Raw genomic sequence first — 26,995 nt, 5'->3', positions numbered from 1 at the left:
GGCTTCTTTCAGGGATGTTTTACACCACCATATGTTTTCGCTCGTATTTCTGCCTATGGGAAAAATACACTCGCTCAGAATCACCACGTTCCCTCAAAAGCTAGCTGACAAGCCTCCCTTAAAACACAAAGGCGCTGCAAATTAGCTCATCAGTCTGTGTTTGAAGGGAAAATGACACCATAATTTCATGAAATCCAGAGACATCACTCTGGATTCACCAAGAACATTATTTAAGTCACTAGTCAACTAGCCACACGGAAGAACAAAGCCCACGGCATACCCACAGGTTAAACTTCCACCACTGAAATGGTTTCCCATTCCTTGAAAAAAATTCATCCAAGTTACGAGAACCAGTGTGAGGCCCACTCAGTCTTGCCTACTGTGAAGGCAGGGGAGGAAAACCTGACAGCTGGAAATGGCAGCTGGTTTGACTCTTTGTCCCAACTGGCCCATCCAATTCAGCATGCCTTGTTACATCCTCTCTACCCATTCTGCTCTGAGAAGTTTCATTTGGAAGCAATAATTTCCCAGCCACCACTTCAGGCCCAAAATACCTTAATTCTTTGTTAAAAGCAGCTTCTACCAAACTGGGAGCTACAGGACTGCCCCAGCAGCCATGCTTCTGCTGGCAGCCCCAAGGGCCTCACTCTGTGCACATCACTTGGTGCCCATTGTCACACATAGGCTTAACCCTAGGGGGCCAAACAAACGCATTAATATTGCCCAAATACCTAGCGCATTATACATGCAAAACACTTCCATCATTCTGAGCTTTAATACTCTATTCAGCCATAAAATTGTCCTTTCTGCTGGAAGAACATGACAGATGAATTTATTCACTCATGACCTAAGAATGAAACAATACTTAATGAACTGTGGATTATATATCCAATCCTCTATCGACAATATGAGGGAAGCTTCAGTGTACTGCAAGTCTAAATGCAATATAAATACAAGTGACTTATACTGAGCATAATTTAATGATTCTGGGGGGAAGAGAAGGGAAAAGACATCAACTGGAACCTTTGGCAAGTCCCCCCAATTAATGTTTGCCATGGGTGTTGAATAGAGGCAGAAGTCAACTAAGATCACGCCACAGCAAAACAAACAAGAGTCAGAAAAGCAGTGTGGACTACGGTACCTAGCCCAATGCACAGAATCAGAAAGAGACTAATTAACAGAAGAAATGCTCTGAAGGCTGACTTAGCCATGCAGGGACCGTATCAGGTCACTTCTACAGACACAAGGTTTATTAGTCTGAGCCACCATCAACAGAAGAGATGCTTTGTTCTGCTCTTGGCTTCTCCCCTCTGAGATCTTGAGCCTCTTGTAGATTCACAACCTCTCATCACTCAGGTAACACCCCTGAGGTGCGCCTGTTCTTAATTAATTTAAGCAAGCCGATTTCCAACACAAGCATACTCACTCTGCACTGGGTAATTAGCCAAAGTTTTAATTGTAAGAATACACATCAAGATAAATCCGGTATGTTCCCAACCCAATCTTGCGTAGTTCTGCAGAAACAGTAACTTCTTTCTGAAGGAATCAAATGCAACTACACAAATACTTCCAGCTTCCACTTAAATGTGTGCTTTTTCTCCATGTATCTCTTCAGAACAGTACTCACTTTGTCTCCACCAAGACCTGAAGAGCAAGAGGTCGCAGCAGTCAAATCCTAGGATTTATTTCCCAAGCTAACTTATCTTGAGCAAGAACCCCAGGGCTCCAGAATGTTTTTTCCAAAAGAGGAGCTAAATCCCTTCCCCAGCGTCTCCTCTCTCTGAAAAGCCAGAATTTGTCAGATGGGGATTCAGTGAGTACTTTTATTTTGACAGAGCAATTAATAAAAAGCAGCAACATCTGCCTACCCAGCCCTTAGGAGTCTGACAACATCCTCCAAAACAAATACTGGAACTGGCCTGGCCGAAAACTCAAATCTTTCAAGAACCAAGTGAGTTCAGATTCAACTTACAGGTTTTGAGTTGAACTTTCCTTGTAGATGAATCAGCCCTACACTCAAGAGATACTTTAATCATTCAAAGTGGAGGAGTGACAATGAGGGCCTCCTCCCCAACCCCGGCAGAATAGACTGTGATATGAATATGATCACAAGGGAAGGGCATGGCCAAGACCAGTGCTGTCATTATTTCAGTTTCTTCTGGACTTCAAACAAGTGATGGGATGTAACTGCTGAGAGCAGGAACTTGCAAGGCCACAAACAATGGATCTCCCCTGAAAATGCAATTCAGCTCCTCCCAAGCAGAACATAACTGCATTTTCAAACCCAGCTTCTTCAGTAAGGACTACTAAGTTCAGCACAGCTCTGCTAATTTTGTTTTAGCTTTGCCATCACAGCAACAAGAAGAGTATTAGTGCAGGTATCAGCTAGGCTTTAGTTATGAAACCAGGCTTGTTCTTAAGTCACTGTCTCTTGTTTTCCTGATGGGGTTAGAAATAGAGAAAAATCTGTACCAATTTTGAAATCCTTGCTCCAAGCTTTCAGGCACACAAGGGCCTGATTAGCCTTCTATTCCACACACTCTCCTTCACACCCCTCTCATTTCTCTTTCAGTACATGCACATACCTTAATATGTCCTGAAAGAGGGAAGCCTGAGCTCAACAGTCCTTTTTCCTTAGGAAGGACAGGGCTCTCTTACTGCACAGCTTTTGTACAGCCTCTATCCCCAACATATACACTGAACAATCTCTCCTCAGGACCCTGTCCCTAGTATTCTTCCACAGCTCTCACCACAGAAGAGACACTCACAAAAAACAAACTCAGAGAGATGCATAAACAGTGCAACTGCTTTCAATCTTCAGGCCTACTCACTCTCCCCTCACCAAAAATTTGCTTGTTAAGAATGCTCATGGCATGGGAGCAAGGTATGTTTTCTTGGAATACCAAGAAAACAAAACTAAAAGATACCTCTAGGTATTGTTTCAGTCACTTACAGCTTTCCAGCCCTTCCCATTTCAAGGTATCTATTTTTGAATGTCTTATGATGCATGTTTTGGCAGTGGATGTTTTCAGGAGGAGACAGGGAAGGAGAAGAGAAACAAAAATTACTGCACAGATCAAGTGGAATGAAAGCAAATAATGAAGAGAATCCTTACTTCAAACACAACCAACCCTCTAAAAAAGGTTCCAAAATTGTTCACATTTACACATTATACTAAATTCCAGAAGCATACTTGCAACTTTATTTCATAGCTTCATATATCTACTTGTGATATCATCACAATATTACACGGAAGAAGAGATTTCATAAAACAAATGTTAGTGTAGAAACATTTCTTTAGTTTCAGGCTGTGTTACAAAACCTCATGCTTGTTTTTCAATACTTAGGATTTGCTAAAGCAGTTTTGTTTTTGTGTTGGCACCAGTACTTCAGTGGATGAAGTGAAAGAGTTGCATGATGAATAATAATGAAACCCCTCAAACCAGAATTCTTTGTGTATGGATTTTTTTGAACTGCTTTTGTGATTAAAAGTAAGGACTATTAACATGCCACAGACAACACCACATCCTCTGACTATTTAAAAGGGTTTAGAAATACTGAATTCATCCTGCTGCATGAACTGAACGCCAGAGTTCACATCACCATGTGAGCAGGAAGCAAAATCAGTCTGTACAAAGGAGCACACTTGTTTGTTTCTACTACTAAGCTTTTTCTACTACTTGGCTAATACTTTTTATGCTATGCTTTGCAGCATATGTAAGGGAGCGGGGTAGAAGAGAGGAGGTTTATTCAAAGCAGATACAGCAAACCAAATAAAATCTGAATGCACTTCAGTCTCCTACTAGACACAAAACTAGGAGACAACAGGCAAGTAAGACAGGATCTGTAAAAGCCAAAGTTGGTAGATGTCACAGTAGCTTTCTGACATAATATATTAAAAATACAGGGCAGCATTAAAAATAAAAGGCAACATCTAAATCCAAACATATCACTTATGCCACTCTCACACTGTTGAGATTGCTGGCTGCAGTCTACCAGACACCCACTGAGCCTAAGTGAATTTTTTCTCATGTCACTGTGGAGAGACACTTGGATGAACAGTGCTTTGTTACACCCATAACCAGCCCTACTACAGAGAGAAAAAAATAAAGCAGTGTGCATTTTCTCAATCCTGTGCTCAGAAGAGACAGACAGAGACATGAGCTATAGTTATCAACCTCACTTAACAGTTGCTGGTTTGGCTCAATGAGGCTTACAAGGATTATGATAAACCGAAGCAGCAGCCATTTGGCCCCTGGTCACCTCCCAAAATATTCTGTAAGATGACACACACAAACAGCAGAAGTCACATTACAGCTGCATTTACTATTTTTTTTTAAATCACTCAAAGCAGCCTACAACACCAACAATTGCTACTCACATGGGTGGCTTTTCATATAGATAAACACTCTCATTCATAAACCCTGCCTTGAGTCTCAAGGTTCACTTCATTCTCCTTCTTCCATTAAGTCTTGCTTCCCTTACTGGCACTCTTCCCAGCTGTATTACTTCCCTGCACAGCCATGCAGTCCTTGGCTTCAATAATATCCCTGACCAGGCTGAAGTTGTACCCCTACCAATCTTAAGCCTTTCCCTTAGAGGCTCGGGGTGTTCCAGAACTGAAGTTTATTGTCATTAGGAATCCAAGGCACAGTTAGCTGCTGTCACACGCAGAGAACAGAGGACCCTGGGAACCTGCAGGAGTGCAGCTGCAGAACACACTACAACATCCACCTCAAGGCCTCTCTGCTTAAGGCATCTGGGCTGGGGAAAGCTGTTATTTCAAGGAGGTGAGCTGGCAATGTAAGAATGTAGAAACAGCTAATGGAACTAACTCAGATACAACAGCTAATTTTGGCAACATTCCAACTAAGGGAAACAACTTTGTGTTTAAAATTTGAGAAGTGGCCTGCATCCAAGATGTTATCAGAACATGAGAAGTTTAGCTACACAGCCATGAACTCCAAACACGCTGAGAAAAAGGATTTAAGCAAATCTAGAATTAGAAAATAGAATTAAATATGGCAGTAGAATAACTTAATGAAAGTTCTGAGAGCTACTGGCTGAATTTGTTACCTTGTCTAATTCTGAAACAAACACAGAGTAACCACCTATTAAAAAGAACATAGCCTTAATTTACAGAACATTTCAATATACAGTCACAAGCACACTGCAGACTTGTAACTCTCACTGTTATGCTCACCAGAGACTAGAAAAAAAGAAAACAAAACAAACAAAACAAAAACAAAACAAAACAAAAAAACAGGGGTGAAAAAGTGGGGAAAGTGCCTATGGCTTCATTTGCTGTTTCATTCAGGCTTTGATCACTATGTTTAGCATGTGAAAAATTCCTCAGTGAAATAGTGGTGAACTAAATAATCACAGACTCAAGATGCTTGGCTCACCTCTCTAAAGCACACACTGTCAGACATTTGATTCTTAGCGTACGACAGATTTTGCCTTTATTCATATCCTTGAAACAAATTTAGAGATGTCACATTCCTTCCATTCTTCACCTATGATTTGAGAAGCTGCCTTGATTTCCTGTTGCAGCTGACACTGCCCTTTAAGTGAATGGGCACATTTGATGCAAACTGCAAAGGCAGAGTCAGTCTTAACACCAACAATCCAAGAAAGTTTATCCTCAGGAAATATCTGTAGCTGGGAAACACTCCTGAATGGTGGAGCCTGAAGTAGGGAAAGCTACTAATGGGGGAAGATAAGTGGTTTATTGAGCAAAGGGAATTAATAGGCAAAATTCTTGTCAGGCTGTTTACTTGCAGAACTAAAGAAAATTTGTAGAGCTCTGCGTTTTAAAAAACACAGTTATTCTAACACGCTCCTTAGAACATAAAATACACGAGTCCCTTCACGTACATCTTTGCTAGGTTATATGGAATGGATCCAAATCTATTCAGTGCCTTTGTAGATGACTGTAATATAAATATTGAATGACAAATACAAAACAGAGAAGCATATTAAATCCTGGCTCTAACTGACCTCTCCCTCATATCTTATGACTTGCATGTGACCTTCTTAGAATTTAGCAAAAGCTTCTGCCAAGTTTACAAAAACAGCGCTGCTTGAAGAGTCCAAGATTCTCTCCCTGAGAACCTGAATTTCTTGGTCTGATCAATTGACATATTCACTATTCTTGCCCAAAGACCCCCAGAGAAGTGGGATGATTCTGAATTGCTCATATAAACAGCACTTTCATGTTGCTTTGAGGTTTTATAGGAAGGCCTGCCCCTGTGGTAACCAACCGTTGACTTGTTTCAGTCAGACACCACTAAGTTTATCGCAGCAGCCCTCAAAAATCTTCCAGCACAAGGCAGCAGCGCCCACCATCCAGTTTAACAGCAGCCAAGAGGCTGGATGGCAGGAATGATTTAAGTTCTATGTTGCAATTTATAAGCCCCACCTGACTGCTGAACAGAGGAGGTAAGATTCACCATGCTGGCTCCTCTCAGTTTTTGAGACACAAATTTAGATAAAGGACATCAAGCCCATAGATATTCTCTTCAGAGCACTGGTAAGGGCACTTGACTGGACAACAGGATGTGCTGGTTCAATTCTTTTGACTTCTGAATGATTCATGCATTGTTGATTTAAAAGGTTACTGCTCTCAGCTGTCTTCTCATGCCTCTGCCACAGACTAGTAAAAAAAGGAAAATATGTTGCAGAAGATTAGGACAAAGCTTAGGGAGGCAACTTCTTACACTGTCCCAGCATAAGACAGGAGAGGATGAGTCAGAGTCTGAAGGTTCTATAACAGATATTCCAAGCAAGCCAGAATTGGACATTCATCCAAGTCCCTCTGGGAAGGAGAGATAACTGCTTCCTTTTTTCCATCTGGCAGTTCTATTTAAGCTTTACACCAGAAGCAGGCCTGCATGGAAAAATATACATTTATGCAATGCCTAGCAGAAGCCTAAAGAAGCTTAACTGAGAAAAAAGTTGAGGGGGAAAAAACAGTAATTCCCAACTACACAAGACATTGTATCAATTACAAGTCTTTTCATGCAGGTGAAGGAAAAAAAAACAAAAAACATTCAGAAATGCTGCAAAAGATGGGCTTCTCCAGGATAAATCTGAACAAGAAGACATCATTCCAGAATCAGTAGTGCTAGGGCTGCATATGAAAAAACTTCTAATTCAGATTTTCACACAAAGTATCTTGTTTTCTATAGACTACATAAAAATAACTTTTTTTGAGCTTATTGGAAGATGAGGGAGTTATCACGTTTAGTAAAAATACAAGAAACACTTAAAACTTTATAGCAAGCCAGTCCTGTGCCAGACATGAAGTGATAGGAAGCAGAAAACAGGTAAGAACAACAGACCAGAGCCAGTGATCTCCCCTTCAAACTGTGGAGGAGAACTGTGCCAAGCTGTGTCACCCAGCCACACAGCGTTTCAGGGAGGATTAAGTTAATTTAGTCAAGCATTGGGCCAGCTGCACATCCTTGTTCCCGACCATTGTGTATCACTGCAGCAAGATCTCAGAAAAAGGGACCAACACAACTCATGATCTAGCTGGCAAGTGCCTGCCAAAGGAGCACCACACATGAGAGCAGGAATTTCTCTGCTGCACAGAAATTCCATGGCCCATAGGGCACATAAGCCTCACCTGCCCAATAACTCACTCAAGGGGTAAATCAATCTGCAAACAAGCATTAAGGAATGGAACAGCATAACTGGCTCCTCATCCCAGAATCCTACAAAAAACAACAGGCAACTGCAGTAGGATCTGGTATCATTTGAAAAACATCTTCTGGAAGTCTATGTATGCATTTGTTTTAAAAAATGTTAACACAGTAATGAAAGATAAAGTAGCTGTTTGAGTGTGCCTCATGAAGTAAGAGCAATTCCTACCCACAGACTGGGAAGACATCTCAGGATTACCTCTCATGTATTTGGGATTTTTGTCTGCTTTTCCTTTATGCCCCAGAAAAACAAAGACAGGGAAACACCTATAGGGCTAAATGCAAAACTGAGCTGATATCAATGCCTATAAGTGGATATTCAGAGACTGTAAAGGAGCAAGTTTTTCAAAAATAGTATTTGGAAACAGAAGCTCACACAGGGAGAAGGCAGGCTCCCACTGGCAAGAGGAATTCACTAGGAGAAAAAAGAATGATGAAGGAGACCATCTTTAGTCAAGCTCTAGATCAAAGAAAATAGGTCCATAATGGGATTTTGAGAGGTCATCTGGTCCCACCACTGTTTCAAAGCTGGAAGATCCCTATTATTTAATTGAGACAGATCATGTAGAACCTATCAAAAGCCATCAGCAATAAAGACAAAAATGAACAAATCTGCTCCAGTGCTTCAGAACCTTTAGCAGAGATTTTTCTTCACAGTTAACCTTAACCTCAACTTCCTTCCCCACTGCAATTTCAGTTCATTATTACTTGCAGGACAGACAGACCAGCTCCCCCCCTCTCAAATTTCTGTTCTGGTGGGGGAGTTTGAGGTGGTTTTTTTGGGTTGGTTTTTTGTTTGTTCATTTTTTGGTTTATTTAATTTTTTTTATTTACATATTAATGTCTACTCTCATCCCTCTTCTCAGGGCTAAACAATTCCAATATTTCAATCTTTCCTCACTGGTTATGTTTTCCAGAATTCTGATCATTGCTCAGCTCTCCCCTGAATTTGCCTCAATTAACAAAATTAACTTAGTCCTGTCAGGAAACTAGAAACCTTCCAATTTTGCACAGCCTCGGGTACCTCTCCATCTTTCTTAGACAATCTAAAAACAGATGCAACTTTTCCCACTGAAGGAATTATGCTTTTTGCTTATTTTTATTACCAAGAGTTTATTTTTTCAATAGAAAAATGCTTGGATTAATGCAAGGAAATGACATCAATTATTCTCACACATCCTCACTTCCTATCTTCCATTTCCCTGTGAAGACTAAGGATCAGCCAGAAAAAAAAAATTAAAAATCCCCAAAACAACAACAAAATCTATATGATTCACAAAATCAGTTTTAAAAAAACAACTGATTCAGGGATATTTGATTTAGGGACACTACATGTCAGCTATAGGGGTGAGGAAGAAGGCATACAGAGCAATTTTTGCTTTTTGTCTGTATACTACAAATAAAAGAGCATTAGCATTATCACTCAAAAACACCAAGGCTTAAAGATGACAAAAATTTGTGTGAAAGAACAATTAAAAGTCTTACAGGAATAAATCCTACTCACATTCCTGAATGTGTCAGGTACTTCTGAGTAGTTGGGAGTGAGGTCTAGAGATACTTCCTGAAGTACATTATTTGCTATAACAAGACAAATAGCGAATTCCTAACATATTACTCAAACTGGGAAAAAGGTGAGAGTTATCTCTTAAGATAGAATTTATGAACTTGATTGTTCCTTGCTGCTTCTTTCCTCTCCACTCAAAAAAAAGCCTTGCTTACCAGAATATACTTATATGCCTAGCCTAGTTTCCTTTATTTTTTTTTTATGTCTAAGAATTTCCAGAAAGCAGTTTAACTTTTGCTACATGCTTCTCATTCTGTTTCACTCTACATTTGACCTCTGCAATCTCATAGGAAGTGTCCAAGATAATCAGACAGGCATCTTATGTTCAAACCTCCCCTTTCAGTTACAGCCTCGTGACAGGAAAAAAAATAAAATTCTTAACTCAACTCCCTAGGGCAGCCAGACCAATGCAAAATCCTAAGCCTAGAAAGATGCAAAATGGAGTTCCGTGAATCTTTTCTAAATTGAGATTTTAAAAGCTTAAGCAAGTACAAAACAAATATTGCAGAAAGAAAGGAGCACTGGTGGTACATTGTTAGGGAAAAAATTAATATGGATGCCTTGGTGAAGGCATTTTCCCATAAATACAAGTAGGTATCATGACATGACTGTTTTTACCACTAGTGTTTTTAAAACTGGAAGAAGAATCCTATTCATCCTCTCTTCTCCCCTCAAGAAAGTATCTTTGGAATATTAAACAAACCTAGGTAGCAGAGAATGAGAAGAGTCAACAGAACATTTATATATGTATGTGTTACCATAATGACTTCTCCACTATTTTGGTCCTGAAAACCTCCTCCTGGTCCAGGTTCACAGTACAGTAGCAATCCCTCATCTTGTTTGGCCCCGGATACGTAGGAAGATTTTTGGCTTCACCTGAAGACAAGAAAGAAAAAAAACCAGAAAGATTACATATTAAAAATGTCATCCATAAATTAGTCATCTGTCAACTACTGCAGTGTCAGCAACATGGCTTCTCAAATGTGAAGTCTCTATTGAACTTTGCAGCAGTCTCCTGTTTTCAATGCAGCAGGTCCTGATCAGGTTTAGAGCTCAGCTAAGAACTCAAAAGGCCATTGCATCCAATTTATTCACATGTATTTGGATGCAGACTACCTCCCTCCATACAATGTTCAGGTTTTGATCAATGTTCCCCTAAGATACCAACAACACATAACATAGCAACCAAGCTTTTCAATACAGCCCACTGATTTTATCCTAAAGTCATTACCAGAACACAGCAGATGAGCTGTGCAGATCACAGCTCCACCACTCACCACGGATGTGGAGATGGAAAACAGTCACTTTAGTTACAGCCAACAGCCTTAGATCACAAGCTGGACTTCAAAGCACTCTGACGGGATAATTAGCACTTGTGAAGCTGCCTAAGGCCCTTGCACAAAGGTACCTTGCAAGTCATGAATATTCTTCACAATAAACATTTGTTTCAAAACTACAGCAAGAAGTAAGTACTATAATTAACAACAACAAAAAGGACAGGACTGAGAAACTCTGGCTAACCAAGAGACTAGCAAACCCAAGTGTATGAAACAAGAACAAAACCACAATTTTCCCCTCTACATATCCATTAAGAACCCAAGCCAGGCACTAAACCTCCTTAGCTGACCGATAAAAGTCAAAACTCTCCAACAGGAAACTCAACAATGCCCCTCATCCTTTTGCTGAAGTGTGTGTCACTATGTGGATGAGTGATTTAATCTAAAGCCAAAACTCAGACCTAAATGTAAGCCTGCAATGCCCATGGTCTTATTTACTGTCATTCTTCCAGTAGCTGGCAATTATTAGCACATAGCATGGGTACTAGGTCATTCTGTCCTGGTAAAACTATAAGGAGTAAGACTAAAACTGCACAGACCAAGGGAACACAGGCTTGTTCGCCAGTACAGAAGGAAACTCTAAATGATGGTAACAAATATAACAGCTCCGCTTAAGTGCACTTTCCTAGACACATTGTTTCCCAGTCTCTGGCTCCCAAATAGATTTATACTAATAACAGAATCACCTTGTTTTTTTCAATCCTATCTTCAGTGAAAACATACTTGTTCCTTTTGGCAGATTTGTTCCACAGCAATCTGATGCATGTGCCTTTAAATATTGAAGATGCATAGCAAGGAAATGCTGAGCCAACCTGCAACCCCAGCTATTAAGGAAAGGCATAAAATGACACAGGACTCCACATCTTCCTGCCTATGATCTCTTTCTGACACACTGTTCATACATTTTTTGCTAACTGCTAATCCATGGCATGCCCTTGGAAACATCACACAATGACATTTTTCAAAAATGGCTTGTATATGAGTAACTTTATGTGCTTATGTTTTCTAGAGCTAACCATGGAGCATATATAGAGGCACTAAAAAGGTACTTGCAACTGTTGCTCCAGACACTAGTGCCTCACTTCAGAGTTCTTCTAAATAAGTTTGTTCTCTCAGCTCAGCTGATACAACTTGATAGCATTCTTCCCACTTCCTTCAGAGTTGTGAGACACTGGATTAAAAAAAGCTGTCTCCACTGTAATTTGAAGGTGTGACTGGAACATCTGTTGGCATGCTCAATGTGGTGTTAAACTAAGCTGAAGTGTTAGCAACAGTTCAACTGCAGCAGCTCCAGACAAAAATATACTGAGGATTATTGATGGCTTGCTCAGTCTGCCCTGCCACACTAAACCTCCAAGTTTTATTCTTGTTACTCTGAGTTCAAGCAAGTTAAAAATCAAATGCCATATTCTCACACAGACTGAGGCCTCCAAGTCTGTCTTCTCTCCCCGAGCAAGCGAATTCCTGTTAATTTTTCTCCATTAAAGTCACATGAGACCAGCCTCTTTCCTGGATAACTGGGTACAGTTCCCCAAAGAGACAGTGTCAACAGGAAGCGTTTCAATAGCAGACTGATAAGGAAGTCTTCCTCCAGGGCTGGCACACTGTTCTCACGGTTCTTCCAAGAGAAAGACACAACATTTTCAAGCTCAAAATCAAACCAAAACAGTAACACAGCTTCCCTTTTTCTTCACTCTTCCACTTCCTACTTCAAGATGAATGCATCACATGAAACCAAATCTCTATTTTTCATCTTGATTTCCATTTTTTTTTATGTGCACAATATTCACTTAAACAGTTAAAGGTAATAGTTATGTCAAGTTCTCTAAATACCACATTTTGAAAACTCAGTTCTTTTCTTTCTTAAAAGACTTACAATAGGAAAGCCCACAATATCGAAACCTAAATGCAGTGTAAAGGAAGACACCATTTAACATCACTGGAAAATGGCTGCCTGCATAGCCTGTACAGCAAGTTAAGGGTCACCACCACCACAATGGTAGAAAGTGCACAGAGGGAAGATAGAGGGAGAAAACATTTTACAGTCATTTCTTTCTTCAAAATGAAAAAGACCCTGGAAAACCATGGAGACTAGAACAAGGGATGAATTGACCAACCCAATATATTAATCATTTTACTGACTTGAGCAGCTTAAAAAAAAAAAAAATACTGTTTCTTCCCAACACAGGCAGCAGCCAATGGCTGTTTAGATTCCTCCAGCTCTGAGCAGTCGAGAAAGAAAAATTTATCAAGCTTTCAAGCGTAGCTGAGGACTCAGCTCTCTAGCCAGACATTTTAAGTCAACAAACGCGCTCTGTTAGAGCTTCAGTTGCTCTTTAGATTCCTCCAAGACAAAAAAGTTCCCTCTGTGGCACTGTTTTGCCATCTACAATGAAGCTGAACAATCTGATCAGTATTTTTTTGGATTTGCTACCAGCAAAATGAAAAAAGAAGAAAGCCCTCAATACATAATACAGTCATGCACCATTGCCATTTTCTCAAAAAAAAAAACAGAGCTGATGAGATCATTTATTTTGGGCAAGAATTTAGTCACTTAACCTATCTGTGTAGAAGAGACATCTTCATCAATTGCATTTTCAAAAGCTACCTCCCTTTTTTTTTCCTTCCTTCTTTATATGTGTGAAGTACCTGTACACTGGAGAACTTGGAGAGGGTTTGCAGATGAAAGGTCAATACAATGGCCTTTAAAATCTTCAGTTTTCCACTTCCACTAGGAAGAAATGGAATGTTTCTTAAGATGTCTAAGACCCTGACAATTTAGACTACACAAGCACTTTGTTTTGGAGCATAAGGCTTCCATTTGAAGCCGCAGCAGCAGAATAATCTGTTCAAGTTTGCAATAGCTCTCCTCCCTATCCCTGCACTCCCAGTGTACATGGGTCCTAATTTAACTGTGTGCCGAACTCGATTTAGCACTAAGTACTTAACCCTAGCAAAGCTGGTTTCAGCTGCAGAGAAGTTAACAATAGGTATTTTAGACAAGTCTTTAAAACAGACTGTACAATTCTGAATGTGGCACTAGCTTGCTATCTTCTGCCCATTCCCCTCATAGAATTACTACAAGGTTGCTACAGTTCAAAAATAGACCACCACGGCAACACAGATAGCTTAGCTTGAGGCACAGGGAATGCAACAAGCTGGAAGAAGATGAAGGAAAAACTCGAAATTATATTTATCTTCCTTGTTCTTTCCAATGTTGCATATTCCTGCCCCGAGAAAACACCAGCAATCAAGGAAAGCAAGTTAAAAGGGCTCTCCTACACATATGGCAAGGAAGGGCACTGGAAGCATAACTGGTAAGAACTAAAAAAACTTTGAAAATGGAATAAATATATACATATATTTCCTTAAGGTTTTCCCACTTGAATTTTTTGAAGTGTCTAATGTTTTAAATTGAATTTAGATACCTGCCATTGTGTCATCTTTGTTTCTGATAGATTTCCCCAGAAGCAACTTTCTGACAAGCAAAGACTACATGACAGCCACATATTATATCTACCTTTTGCAACAAATTTCCTGCTCTTGTGCTGCCAAATATTGGGTCGCCAGCACGAATCTGCCAATCTGAATGCATTAAGGAAGATTTTGTAATGCATTAACAAATTTAGCTTGCTGTTTTCTAGCAGTAACATATTTGACCACAATGGCATGAGAGAACCATTTCTCAAACTGTTTCAGAAAGCAAACAAACAAGCAGAAACCTACCTCCAAAAAATAAATCCAATAAAAGCAGATGAGCTTTCAATGCCAGAGCATTTGACTTCAGGGAGAACGCTGACTTAAGCACAGAAACAAAATACCTAAAATCTGAAAAGGGCATCGTATCCAAACCCACAACAATCCACTTTGTTTCTGCTATATTCAGGGAAACACTCTCCAAAGAAGCTTGCAGGGAAGCATTTCAAGAACAAAAACAGAGCAGCAATGTATGTCAAGAATGAAAAGCGTCTCCTGTTCTCATTTAAGCTCTCTATCTCAATAGAGATGCTGGAAATCCTGAAAAATTATCATCTCAAGCATTCCTTTCAAGTTTTCTTTCTTCTGAAAAAGCATTATTGCTTGAACACCCACAGATCAAGCAAAAACGGAAAAAGGAAAATGTATGTACACCCAGACCTCTGATTACCACAATTTATGCTTAAAAAGCTACTCATGCACAAAATTTAGCATACATGTAAAATATCAAGATGACAGCAAGTTCCTAATTAATACTTCATTCTACTTGAAACATAAATGTAATACCACTCAATGTTGATTAGCACACACAGGAACACCTAGAATTTCATTCCTATGCATTAAATTTTAACTGAATAGAAACAGTTGCATTTATGCTGAATGCTGAGAAAGCAGTTAATTTTCTTGCACATAAAAGATCATCTGTTTTGCAGATGAGATGGGGACTAGGGGAGGGATATGACTGCAATACCTCAGGAAGAATATATTGAGAAAATAATCCCTTTTAGTATTGAAATGGTCACAGTTGAAAAACTTCCATCCACATTAGAAACCAATTTTGTTCCAGAACAGCTAATGTGATAATTATACAACATTAATGTATTATTTGAAAGCATAATAGATGGTTACATTTCTATATAATTCCTGTATGTAGATACGCTGTGTGTACCTCTCAGAAAAGAGTTTGAATTACTTTTTATCAGTCCAAATAGAAAATAGCAATAAAATAAAGTAAATCTTAAAAGTGAAGTTCCAAAAATTAGTGTACCCAGCATGCAACTATGGAGCTATGTAAGTAGCTTAGTGCTTCTTTGTACTTCTGTAGTAAAATCAAAACAATAAACACTTTCTAAGCAATACATGCCAAGTGTCAAAAATGTTCCTTTCTCTCCACATCTGTGTATAATTCTCCAAGCCCAAAAACAAGAAAAACACATGAAAATCAGTTATCTAGAAAGGGAATTGATACATTAAAAAGAATTATTTCTTTTAAAACAGATGTGGCTAGTAATGCTACTTGACCAACAACCTCCCTTTGCCTTACCCACTGGCATTTATGTACACACACATACACACCGCTTTCCTCTCATGGAGGGACACATTGCATTAGATTTCTAAACCAGGTCAAAAATAGCCATCTGTGAAGAGATTTTGATGATCTGGAAAATGAGATTTTTAGATGACCTGTTCCTAATCTAAAAGCCCTTGCCTGCCAGCCTCTTTCCACGTGAAATGGTCATCACGTTATCTGGGAAGGCACTTCCCCAACCAAACAACACTGAGGACCAGGCATCAGCAACACCCCCCTGAGCAGCTCCATACCATGGCCCCAATACCACAGCCTTGCTTCAGCAAGCAGCCATCAAGGAAAGCACATGCTGTTAATTACAACTTTTTAGACAAGGGTATCGTGTGGAAACACTCTTGGCTTCAGGGCAAGAGCATCAATCCCAAATCTTCTGGCATGAAACTGAAGATCAGCACCAGCTGATACCTCTATTCACAGCCTAGTGACAGGAACATTTGGCATCTGTTAAAATCCCACCTGCACAACCCACCTCACCAGTATACCCAGTGCCATAGTACTAAACCACCTCCCTTCCCCCTCACATGATTAAACTTATCCTATCCCAGTTAGGAACCTCCCTACAGATCCTTCTCTGATCTGGAGCCTGCTCTGGCACAGCAAACAGGCCTTTCTGTCCACTGTAACAACTGCTAAGCCGAATCAGCCACAGCCTGCATGGAGAACAGACTCAGACCTATCACTCCGAATGGCAAGTAGCCAAATTCCCTTTTTCCTATACACACGTGATCAGACATTCCAGTTCTCCTTTTGCAGCCCTGAAAGTCCAAAAAACTGTCCACATATCTTGCTATATTTTTCTGGGTGTAACAGAAGCAGCTGAGGATATTTTCACTGGAGAGCAATGAAAAGCTGCAGGCTGACAGTCTTACTTTTCTTGTAAGAAGAATGAACAGAGAGAAGGCTCAAAAGATCTTGTCATGATCTTAAGTACTTAAGTGCTTACAGCACCAGGGCTGTTAATCAAATCCCAGGGCTGAGAGGAAAGATGCCTACAAAGCAAGTTTCATGAGAGCTGCTTGCAAAATTAAGATTTTAGTTTGTTCAAGAGGAGAAGCATAATTCTCCTCAACTCTTTAATAACTGGTTGCATGCTACTTGCCAATATTGTGGTCAACAGCAGGCATCAGGTTTCTCTCAAGATCCCCTTAGAATAGTAACTTAATCCCACAAAATAAAAAATACACAGTCCAGCTGCTTTTTAACAAGACTGAAACCTACACACTATTCTGTGTAAAAGGATACTTTGAAGGTATTCTACTGTTTTAAAGCAGAATACTGCCAGGAATAAGGTGTTCTCAAGGAATTCACATTTAAATTCAGTTTTCCTGTGGCATTCTGGGGGAAGCATTAGTTGCTTTGATGTGATTTTTTTCATATTTCTGCAGAAAAAATTATGAATTAGCTAGACTCTGTGTTGATACAAAGTTAGACTCAGTTCCACACATACTATTTTTCAATCCAGTTTGTGTTTTGAAGATGGTACTCTGCATCAAGACATATCATGCAACTCCCTAGCTGCATTTGATAGAGTTGTAAGGTTTTTCCTACAGTTTCAGAACTGCAGGGACTGGCTACAAGTTGTTCTGTAGCCTTGGAATTGTGACCTTGGTTGAGATTGTGGCTTGTGCAGTTCTCAGTAGGTTTTCTGGTTTTGTTCCGAGGTGGGGCGTTTGTGAGGGGGAGCTGCCTGGTTTGGTGGTAGTTATTTTTTAAAAATGAAAATCAGCTTCCTAAAGATATGAAAGACCTTCTCTCAGCAAAGTTTAAGTCACTGAACATCTGTTGTGGAAGGCCACGAGGGAGAGATTCAGGCTGCAGGAGGGGCAGAGTAGCTGAGAGGAAGTAACTTTAAACAGACTATTCCATCATGGAGCTGCACTGAGCAAACAGAGAGCAATTTTCGCTATTTTTAGATAAACAGTATGACACAGGAAATACAAGCAAGTGATTTACAACATCAAACAACGAAATCCAACAACAAGTGTTCCCTTTTGAGAGCCTCTGTACTTTAGCATACTTTAAGATTGTTGCTCTGTAGTAAAGAACATAGTCATTGCTGAGGAACGAAAGTACTGTTCTCAAAAACATCAGCATAAGCAAAAAGAAATGTCTGTGGAAATAAGTATTTTTACTTTCATTTCTATTATTCACAGACAAAACTTAAAGTCACATCACTAAAAAAAATCTTTTAAAGGACAATTTTTATTTATGTATATCCCATTTTTTAAATTGTACATCCCATTTTTTAAATTGTAGATGAAAAAGCAACAGCTGTGCAGAAAAAAAGCAACAAAACACAAGCAGTGAGAAAGGAGTGATGCCCTCCCTCCTCCAGGACACTAATCACTTCTATCTCAACAAGCAACACCAAAAATTTTTTAGAGTAAAGTAACATGAAAAGTACAAATTTGCCAAGGGCCATGTTTTTGCTTAGATTAAAAGCTACTAACCGAAAGGAATAATTGAACAGCCAAAGCTTGACTGATCCTGTTAAGAAACTGTAACTGTTTCCTCTAATGATTCCGCTGTCCACAACGGCTCTTGCTTTAGAATTACATATTTAGAAACATCTTCACCAAGCAGAGTCTCAAAGGATCAAGTTTAGATCAGGTTCAGTTTGGCCCTCTGGCTCCACAGTGTTCAAACCAAAATAAAACCTGGCTATTGAAAAACTGGGGGATTTTGAGCATGGAAGTTCAAGGCAATCTTGAAAACCATCTAAGATTTAGGAATTAATTGAGAAAAGAGTGTTGTCCTACACATTCAAAACACTCTTCCTATTACAAAATTAATCATCATAAGGGAGAGCACAAGGTATTGATATCTCCTCAACTTGCTTTAGTCTTTCCTCAAGAACAGTGAAAATAGGTACTTTCCTACAATCAGATCAAATTCTTTTTTCCCCATTTAAGTATTCCTCATGTGTTTCTTCACACATGACAATCATCCTCTGCACTAAGGAATAAGATAAAAGGAAACCCCTTTAAGAGGAGTGTGATCATAACCAGTTCACAGTCTACATGTTTATCAATGGGTTTTGAATGAAAAAGGGAACTCATACCTTTCTAGTCATAGTTTTAGCTGGCTGACAAGTGCTATGTTACAAACTCAGCTCTCAGATTAGGACATTATCAAACCCATCCACAGTATTTGTTTTACTTTAGTTACCAGGCCTTTAATTTGCGTAACACTTTATCCAATAGAGTAAAACAAAAATAAATTCCACTTGGACATTACTAAGGTTGGGGTCTGATATGATTATAGGTGACTTAAAAAAAATACTCCATTGTTGATTAGCCTGTATTGCACAGATGCATGACAACAGTACACAAGAATTTACATAAATTATGCTAATTTCTTGTTGCTAGCTCGCAGATCCGTTAATGAAGCAAAACCAATACCATCTCCCCCTCCAACATCTTAAGGTGTCTAAAAGCATTTGAGCTTGACTATCAAAGCAACCACTTGCCAGCTTGCAGTGCTGTGCAGCTGAACCCTTAAGTCTGCAGATGCAAGGATACACTGCCGCTGATCTACAAGCCCATTGATTTCCTCACAGAAGCAAAAGGACAACGTTCCTCTGCTCTGAAGCTACACTGCCTTAACTACAGCCACAGTTTGGCCCAAGAATGTCTAGAAGTGGCTACTTCCAGAACATCCATACACTGACAGACCTGGACCATCATCATCTTCCAAGATCCTAAACATTCCATGTACCATGTCAGCAGGCTTACTAAACAAATGTCTGTTTTTTCAGAAATCTCATCAGCACAGGATTCCTGGCTTCTTGTTGAAATAAATTTTTCACTTAGAAAATACAGATGAAGACAAACTGACCTAAATATAGGGAGGAAATGACAACTGTAGTTACCACTGCCCTAAGTGTTGGAAAGTTTTCAGATTACAAGCTAAGAGTGTATGAGATTTTTAAAACGAGCTGTAAAGATCTACCCACCAATCTAGAGCATTATAAGGGACTTGCTTGACCAGCACTGAGAAAAACGAACTGTAAAAAAACAAACAAGAATTCCCCCATCCACTTTCCCAGTGTCCCAGGTGGTGGCTGGGGGAAGAATCTCTCAAGGAAATGAAGTTCACATGCACAAATATCTAAGCATTTACTTGTTCTTGTTTCATCTGCAGTCAGAGGATCAGGTCCTCATCTCACTGTACATAAGACCCAAGACACTCATCTCTGCACAAAGGAACTGCAGCAAATACACAGGTAGGTTGTCTTCCAGGGAAAGCCAATGCAGCAGGGTTAAACAAACTTCACAGCAACACAGGTCTGTCCTATTCCAGCAGATAAGAGCAAGAAATAAGAGCAAGACTCAAAATTAAATTTCAGTTGTAGTTAATCACCTAGAGGCTGAGTATTTTCCAAATCTGGCAATGTTTTTTGAAGCTGGGTATTCCCTATGAGCTGCTCATCCACACCCACAAAACTCACCCAAAGCTGAATTTTAGCATATCTCTCTTTAGTCACCACATGAATCTGCCTCACGCAGAATCAAAGGAAAACTAACAATGTGAATTATTATTTGTAACAATTGGGAGTGTCTGATATCTGTGGGAATCAGCTGAAAATTGGAGACAAAACAACATCACCACAAAAACCTTCACAAAAAACCCCCTAAACACCACTATTTGGATTTCTATAGATAATCTCATTTTCTCCCACACTGGTCTGCACCTCCACCTACTTACTTCATGAGCACTTTCCTGTCAAAAAAAACCCCACTGTCAACAACTTACAACATGAAAAATGAAGCTGCTCATAAGAACCAGAATCAAAATCTAATGTGGAACATTAATTCATCTTTCCTTCTATTCAGGTTTTCATCTATAAACTATGACAGAGTTTGTAACCATTTATTTCAGCAACTCCCAATCCTTTACCGTGTCACAACACTAATTTCTCTCAAGGCACAAACCAGACATTGCTCCTGGGCATAGTCATAAGATGCAATACTTTGTACAATTTAGGTGCCTGCATTAACATCTACTGTTGACAGACTCCTGTGTAAGAGGATTCGGGCCATGAACATAACACGTTTCTGAATCATAATTTCTTGTTCATTGACTAGATTTGGAGTTTAGCCAGCTAACAGCAACATCTGGGTTATGTGTTTACAGCCACACTGTATATATTTTCCTCTCTCTTCCTACTTCTGATCTGGCCACCAGACATTTTCTGCATTCGTTTGTCTTTCAAACTGCTACTTCCCACAATGAACCATCACCCCTAAAATCTTCTAGTACCAACATAAAAAACTTCAAGAGTCTTCATAACAGCATATCACATCGTAGGGACTAGAAACTGCTACTGTCCTAAAGTTGTTGGAAACCTCCATTAAATCTCAACTCCATCAGACACTTCCAGTTTCTGCCCTAAATACTAAAGTCTGATTCAGGTACCATGACAGTAAGCCATCTATGTTAACAATTTTTGTTATTACCACTGCTTTTATAAATCTACAGGTTTCACAAAGTTCAAGCTACTACGACATTTGCAATGTAGTTTTTGTTCTTAACAGTATAATGAAAGAAGCCAAGTTTAAGCAAAATGTATTTCAGCACATTGAATTACTTAAAATTCATCTTCCTTCTAGACAATTCTTTGCTAGTTACTGTGAGTCCCAAATTTAATAGACTAATTTCTGTGGGACTCCAGTAATATGTCAATTACCATGACTATAATATATTTTTCAATATAATGATGCTGCTGAACCCAAACTGCAAGCAGTGGGGGAGCATGCAACGGGTGAGCAGGCAACAACCTGTGGTGCAATTTATTTTTTAAACAGGATTTCAAACAGTGACTAATCTGATTGCCCAGAGAAGGGGAACATCACATGAATCCTGGCCTGAGGAACAACCCTAACGAAGAAAGCATGACTCATTGTGCAGGCAATGTGATGAGAAGCAAATGCTTGATCATCCAACTTCAGTAGCTATGGGAAGAGAAAACACATTTCCTTCTTCACTCCTCAGCCCTGACTATAGATAACACAGGCACAACACTGCAGAAAAACAAGCAAGAATCTGAATATAGCCATTTATTTACAAGCAATGATCAAAACTACAGACTTCAGAAGTTTGCATAGCTGTGTGCTCCAAAAACACATCACTTGATATAAGCAGCTGAGATTCTGAAGAAATGTCTGAGCCAAAATTACAATATTCCCTTGCAATTTTCATTAACATTCATATGATTAAAATTTGTATTTACAGGGAAATGTATAACTTTTCATGAACTGTCTGCAATCCTGTTGGGTTTTTATGCAAAGTATAAAGTGGGTATTAAAAATGGAAAGTGACCTACTTTCCTTTTCTAAATTATGCGAAGTGTTAATATAATGAAACTCAATTGATGTTGGTTTTCTTTCAGTCTTCTGGTTTCAGTTTACAAGTTAGTCATATCAGCTGCAGAAAATAGGGTAAAGTCACACTGATTGTGAAGTATTCATGAAGTGTTAAATATTTTGCATACTTATTACTAGTGAAAAAGCAGAAATAATTTGTCAATGCAGAAGGAATTCAAAAACATGAACAAGAGGAATATCTGGCAACCGCTCCAAAACACATTCACAAAGTTTTGTTGTTAGACACATCTTCAGTTTCATCATTCTGTCTAACACAGCACAAACCTGCTCTGACTTTGCCTCAGTAGCAGACGTCCAGCAGTAATGAGAGCTGCACCAACAAAGAAGGCATTCTCTTTCTTAAAACACTTAAGCCTACACAAATATTCATATATGATAAGGGAGGATTAAGCTTTAAAAAGAGAAGGGCAGGTAAATGACATTTGACAGGATGGAAGTATAAAGGCACAGCATTCCTAAACATTACACAATACAAAAGATATACTGAAATGTAGTGTTAATCTTAATTTAGAAGTGTCATTCTGAAAACTTTGCCAAATCAAACCAAGATCCAACTGCACATTCTTTGAGCCTACACAGCTAGTTGGTGACAGTATCTTGCTTTCGTGACACACAGGTGGAGAAGGCACTGCAACCAAGCTTAGTCTTCAGCCCAACAACCAAAAAGGACAACACACATTTAAGTAAACTAAAACTCACAGTTTTGAATCACAGTTATGTGGTGTAACTACTCAGTCATCAAAAGCCCAAAATACACAAAACCTTGGTTAACTCTGTCATCAGCACTTTACAGAACACATCAAGCAGGCAAAAAGTGATAATTTACCCACACACATCAACTTACAGTTCATCTTTTTCAAAGCCCAACAGAAGTGAGAAAATCATGTTTTTCTTGCTGATACAGCATGTACTAGTTTTATCTCAAACTCAAAAAACAGAAAGCAATAAATCCTTTCATATTTATTGAGGGTCACATGAAGCTGTCTTATCTCATGCACCCAGCGCCAACAGGTACCTAAGGGCTAAACTATACAAGTGCAATATCAAGTTGTCTTGAAATAATCTTCTTAAACCCCTGTGCAAATTCATAGCTTGCAAAAGAACATGAGACTGGCGTCACGGAATGTGTAAAATGAAGTTGATTTCTGGATTATATCACACACTTTCACAGACTGTAAGGAAGTTCTTCACAGACATTTACAATAACCAGATGCAAAAGTTAAAGCACGTAAACAGACATGCCCATGCAAGGACTATTTGTTGGATAAAAATACTCCCTTTTTTACCTTTTAGGGTAGAACACAAGTTACATAGAGTAGATGGACACAAATCCATGTGCATGCTGTAGTCACAACTTTTAACGCTGTAGGATGGGGATGAATACACCAGAGATTTGGCTACCAAAACAAACGAATGCTTCTTTGCAGAGATCACCCAAGAATGGAAGGTCATTCATTCAGCCTCAGTTAAGCCCTTGCTCATTTCATGTGGTTTCAAAAGTGGCCCATTTATTTTTACAAAGCAATACCACACAGCAGAGCTACTCTGTGCAGGAAGGTTCCATCCCCACACAAGAAGCTGGCTCTTTTAGTTGAACACCTGGATTCTTTCCTGGTTCTGCTGCAGACTCCATCTGTGATTCTGCATAGTTAAGTCACACAGCAAACTTCCATGGTCAAACTCCATCCCTCTCAGTACTTCACAATCAACTTCAGATCCCTCAGATGAGGCTGCATGGGAGCAATGCATTACAGTATTTGCTAATGCAACTGCATGAGAGATAGCAGAAGCTCCATTTGAGGGCCAGTGAAGCCATCCCAGCCTGACCCACCTGCCTTACACCAAAGGGCTCTCCTGCTCAGCAGGTCAAGATCAACACCTCGGTCTAGGAAGCCTCTTGCCTGCTGTCCTAACAGCACAAGAGGGGAAATAAAACACAAAGCAGAATTTACCAACACAGAGCTGGAGTAGACAAAGCGCCTGGTCCTTTTAACAAGCGGATAAGACAAACAGCTCCCAGTAAGCATGACAGGAAATATCTCACTGTTAGCAGTGTATAATTCCAGCAGTGCTGTCACATCCATACAGAGAAAAGAAATGGCCCCCCAAGGGATTTACTATAGAAAGAACACCAATTTAGGCATGAAAAAGGTAATATAACTGTTGCAAAGCAACCTGGCAGAAAAAAGCCTTCTGACAGAGATTACTCTGATAGGAAAGACACTCTTCATGGGAAGCTGCCTGAGGTATTCCATAAGAAAACATCATAAGAAAACAGAAGGGCAGAGGAACTCTCAAGTGGCGAGAGGGTACCTACACACAACAGAAACACAGAGTAACACAGAGATAGGCCCAACAACAGTTCCCACTAAGGCAAAGTTCACCTCTGCATACTCCAGCACCATTACATCTCAAATAACCATGCCATAGCCACAGCATAACCATGGCAGCTATGGAATTAGGGGATCTGAAGGAAAACATTTTCTTCTCATCTTCCCAAGATGAACCGTTTGTGAATAGGAATGTTAATTATTTCAAGAGATGTGCAGTCAGACCAGATCTTTCTCATACTGAAGGTTTTTGACTTGTGGGTGTTTCTGCAAAAGAAACTACTTGTTTCTTATTTCCAGCTCCTCTAACTTGTTCTGAAATTAATGTACTTGCATTATAAATTCAGAAGTGAGGCAGTGGGTATACCTGCAAGCAGGAAAACAAATGCAAGCCTGCTATTCAACCAAAGAAACTGCCATAAAGCTAAGCAGAAATATCAGTCTTTAAATGAAACATCTACATAGGTAACAATATTCTGGGTCACTATTACTTGCTTATTTCTTGGGAGTTCTTACAGTTATCCCTCAAAGCTTCTCTCCTTTGAAAGCAAGATAGATTTCTGTACTAATATCTTCTTAGCATACAGAAGATATTCCTCCAGAGAAACAGCAAACACTGTTTAATAGCATAAGTTTGGTAGGAAAGCTCAAAGGAAGTATAACTGATTTTCAACTGAATTGCAAGACGGTGTCTTCCTTTCCTGTACTCCAACACACTTATTCAGTGTCGGAATACAAGAGTTATAAGGGGAGTTTTAGGCTGGGAGCAGCAACGTCCTCACCTGTTTCAGTAACACTGCATCTTCACAGCCATTTGAAGCCACCACAGGCCAGGTGACTGCTCACTGCCCATCTTGCCCCACGTGGTGCAAAAACACACGTTCACGTGCTACACAAATCCATCAAGCAGAACAGACCGCATCAGCTCAGAACAGCTCCTGTGCAGCCATTAGCTCTGACACTGTAGAGGCTCCTGAAGGATCCACACCACAGCCTTTTGCCTTGTTGCAAGAAATGGGGCAGCAATGACAGTGAACAGGACAGGGCTTGTGCAACTGCATGGAACTGGACACATATTTCATACAGGTTTATGGAATGTAAGTTCCTGAAAGATCTGAGGCTGCAATCTCAAGCACTTGAACTACAGGCTCATTTTTACAGCTACTCTTGCTGGGGTTGTTCTATAATGCCATTGATCTAAAGACTCAAGCAAAAGCAACAAAGTCTCTGACAAAAATAATCTGGTCTACTTATAGGAAGATCCAATTAAATTCATCATCATTCTCCATTCAACTCTATATTCCCTGACCACCACTTAATGCTCTCTGCTGGTTAGCCTCTCCACTCCTTTTACTGTTGAGCCCTTTGACAAAAAACTATTAATCTAGAAAAGTTTTCCAGACCTAACAAAGTCTTTCTATCAAAATCAAAGTGAAATAAGTGAAGAAAGCCAATCTATGTAAAACAGTACTGAGTCTTGGCCACTCTGCAATGCTTGAGCTCAAATAAACCAATTTTAACTTTTTTCCAAGGCATTCTTTGACAGTCAACTTCTCTACTTTCATTTATCCTTCCCTTTATTCAGTTGACTCACCACTGTGATTAAAGCTTATACTGTACATGCATTTCATGAGGTTTCTCACTCCTTACCTAAATGAGTCTAAAATACAATAAAGATGCCCACAAGGCAATCAGCTTTTCAAGTGCATCCATACCCTACCAGTTACCACCGGTAACCCTTATTCTCCACCGGAGAATTAAATATTTTCCCCAAAATGGTGTCAGCTGCTGATGCGTGTTACCTCTAATTCCACACAGCTCCACGCTGTCAGCTGAAGAGGCAGGGTCACTGGCTCTCCATCTCCAGTGCTTTCCCCGAGGTCAAGTGCAGCTATTGCCTCTGCTGGCTCAGCACACTGAAGATGGCACGGTGGGGCCACCAGTCAGTCTCCAATGGGATCAGCAGGTTCAGTCAGCTCCACAGCTGCCTGCCAGCCACCATTCCAGGCTAGAAGCTGCAATAATAGCCCCTCGACAAGACAATGCACAGTTATAGCAAGTGAAGTGTGTCCCACTATCACTGATCTCTCCAGCTGTATTCAAATCCAGCTATGGAGAGACATGTCAGAATTACTGCTTCACCAAATTCATTACAGTTCCTACTGCAAAACCACACTTCCCCTCCTAGCCAGCACAGTCATTCCCTGTGATGCACATGCAAACTGAAGGTAAGCAGACCTATTAGACTTTATTAAAAATACTCTCTTGAGATTATTATTCACAACAGCTGTTTCCTCTTCAAGCTGGTAGAAAACAGATGGCAACATAACAAGAGCTAGATAATTTTAAAAATTAACTCTAAAACATGACACTTGTACAGGATGTCTTCCACTCATGCATCTCCAAATGGGATAGTAAAAATAAATTGATGCCAAATGTCATTTTGCTAGTACAATATAGCATAATTAACATATCAAGAAGAAGGGCAGAACAAAGAATACTTCAAATTACACAGAAAAGCTGCATGTTGTGTAGAACACAAAGCTGTTGTTGTAGATTCCCTACAAAACCACTGAGAACGTTGTTTATCTCCTCTGTCAAACACCT

General features: G+C 39.7%; 1 protein-coding gene across 5 annotated transcripts in view; it reads right to left on the bottom strand.

Moving 5' to 3' along the window:
* The window catches only part of RASA3 (RAS p21 protein activator 3), a 171,434-nt gene that overhangs the window by 82,283 nt on the left and 62,156 nt on the right, over positions 1–26,995 (bottom strand). For all 5 annotated transcript variants that reach the window (XM_038154294.1, XM_038154257.1, XM_038154275.1 and 2 more), the window contains one exon: positions 10,029–10,146. In XM_038154294.1, coding sequence (XP_038010222.1) covers positions 10,029–10,105 — 77 coding nt within the window. In that variant the 5' untranslated portion in view covers positions 10,106–10,146. The remainder of the gene's footprint in view (positions 1–10,028; positions 10,147–26,995) is intronic.

This window comes from Motacilla alba, chromosome 1, assembly GCF_015832195.1.
Source record: "Motacilla alba alba isolate MOTALB_02 chromosome 1, Motacilla_alba_V1.0_pri, whole genome shotgun sequence".
Classification (NCBI taxonomy): Eukaryota; Metazoa; Chordata; class Aves; order Passeriformes; family Motacillidae; genus Motacilla; species Motacilla alba.
This window is presented reverse-complemented; position numbering and strand designations above follow the sequence as displayed.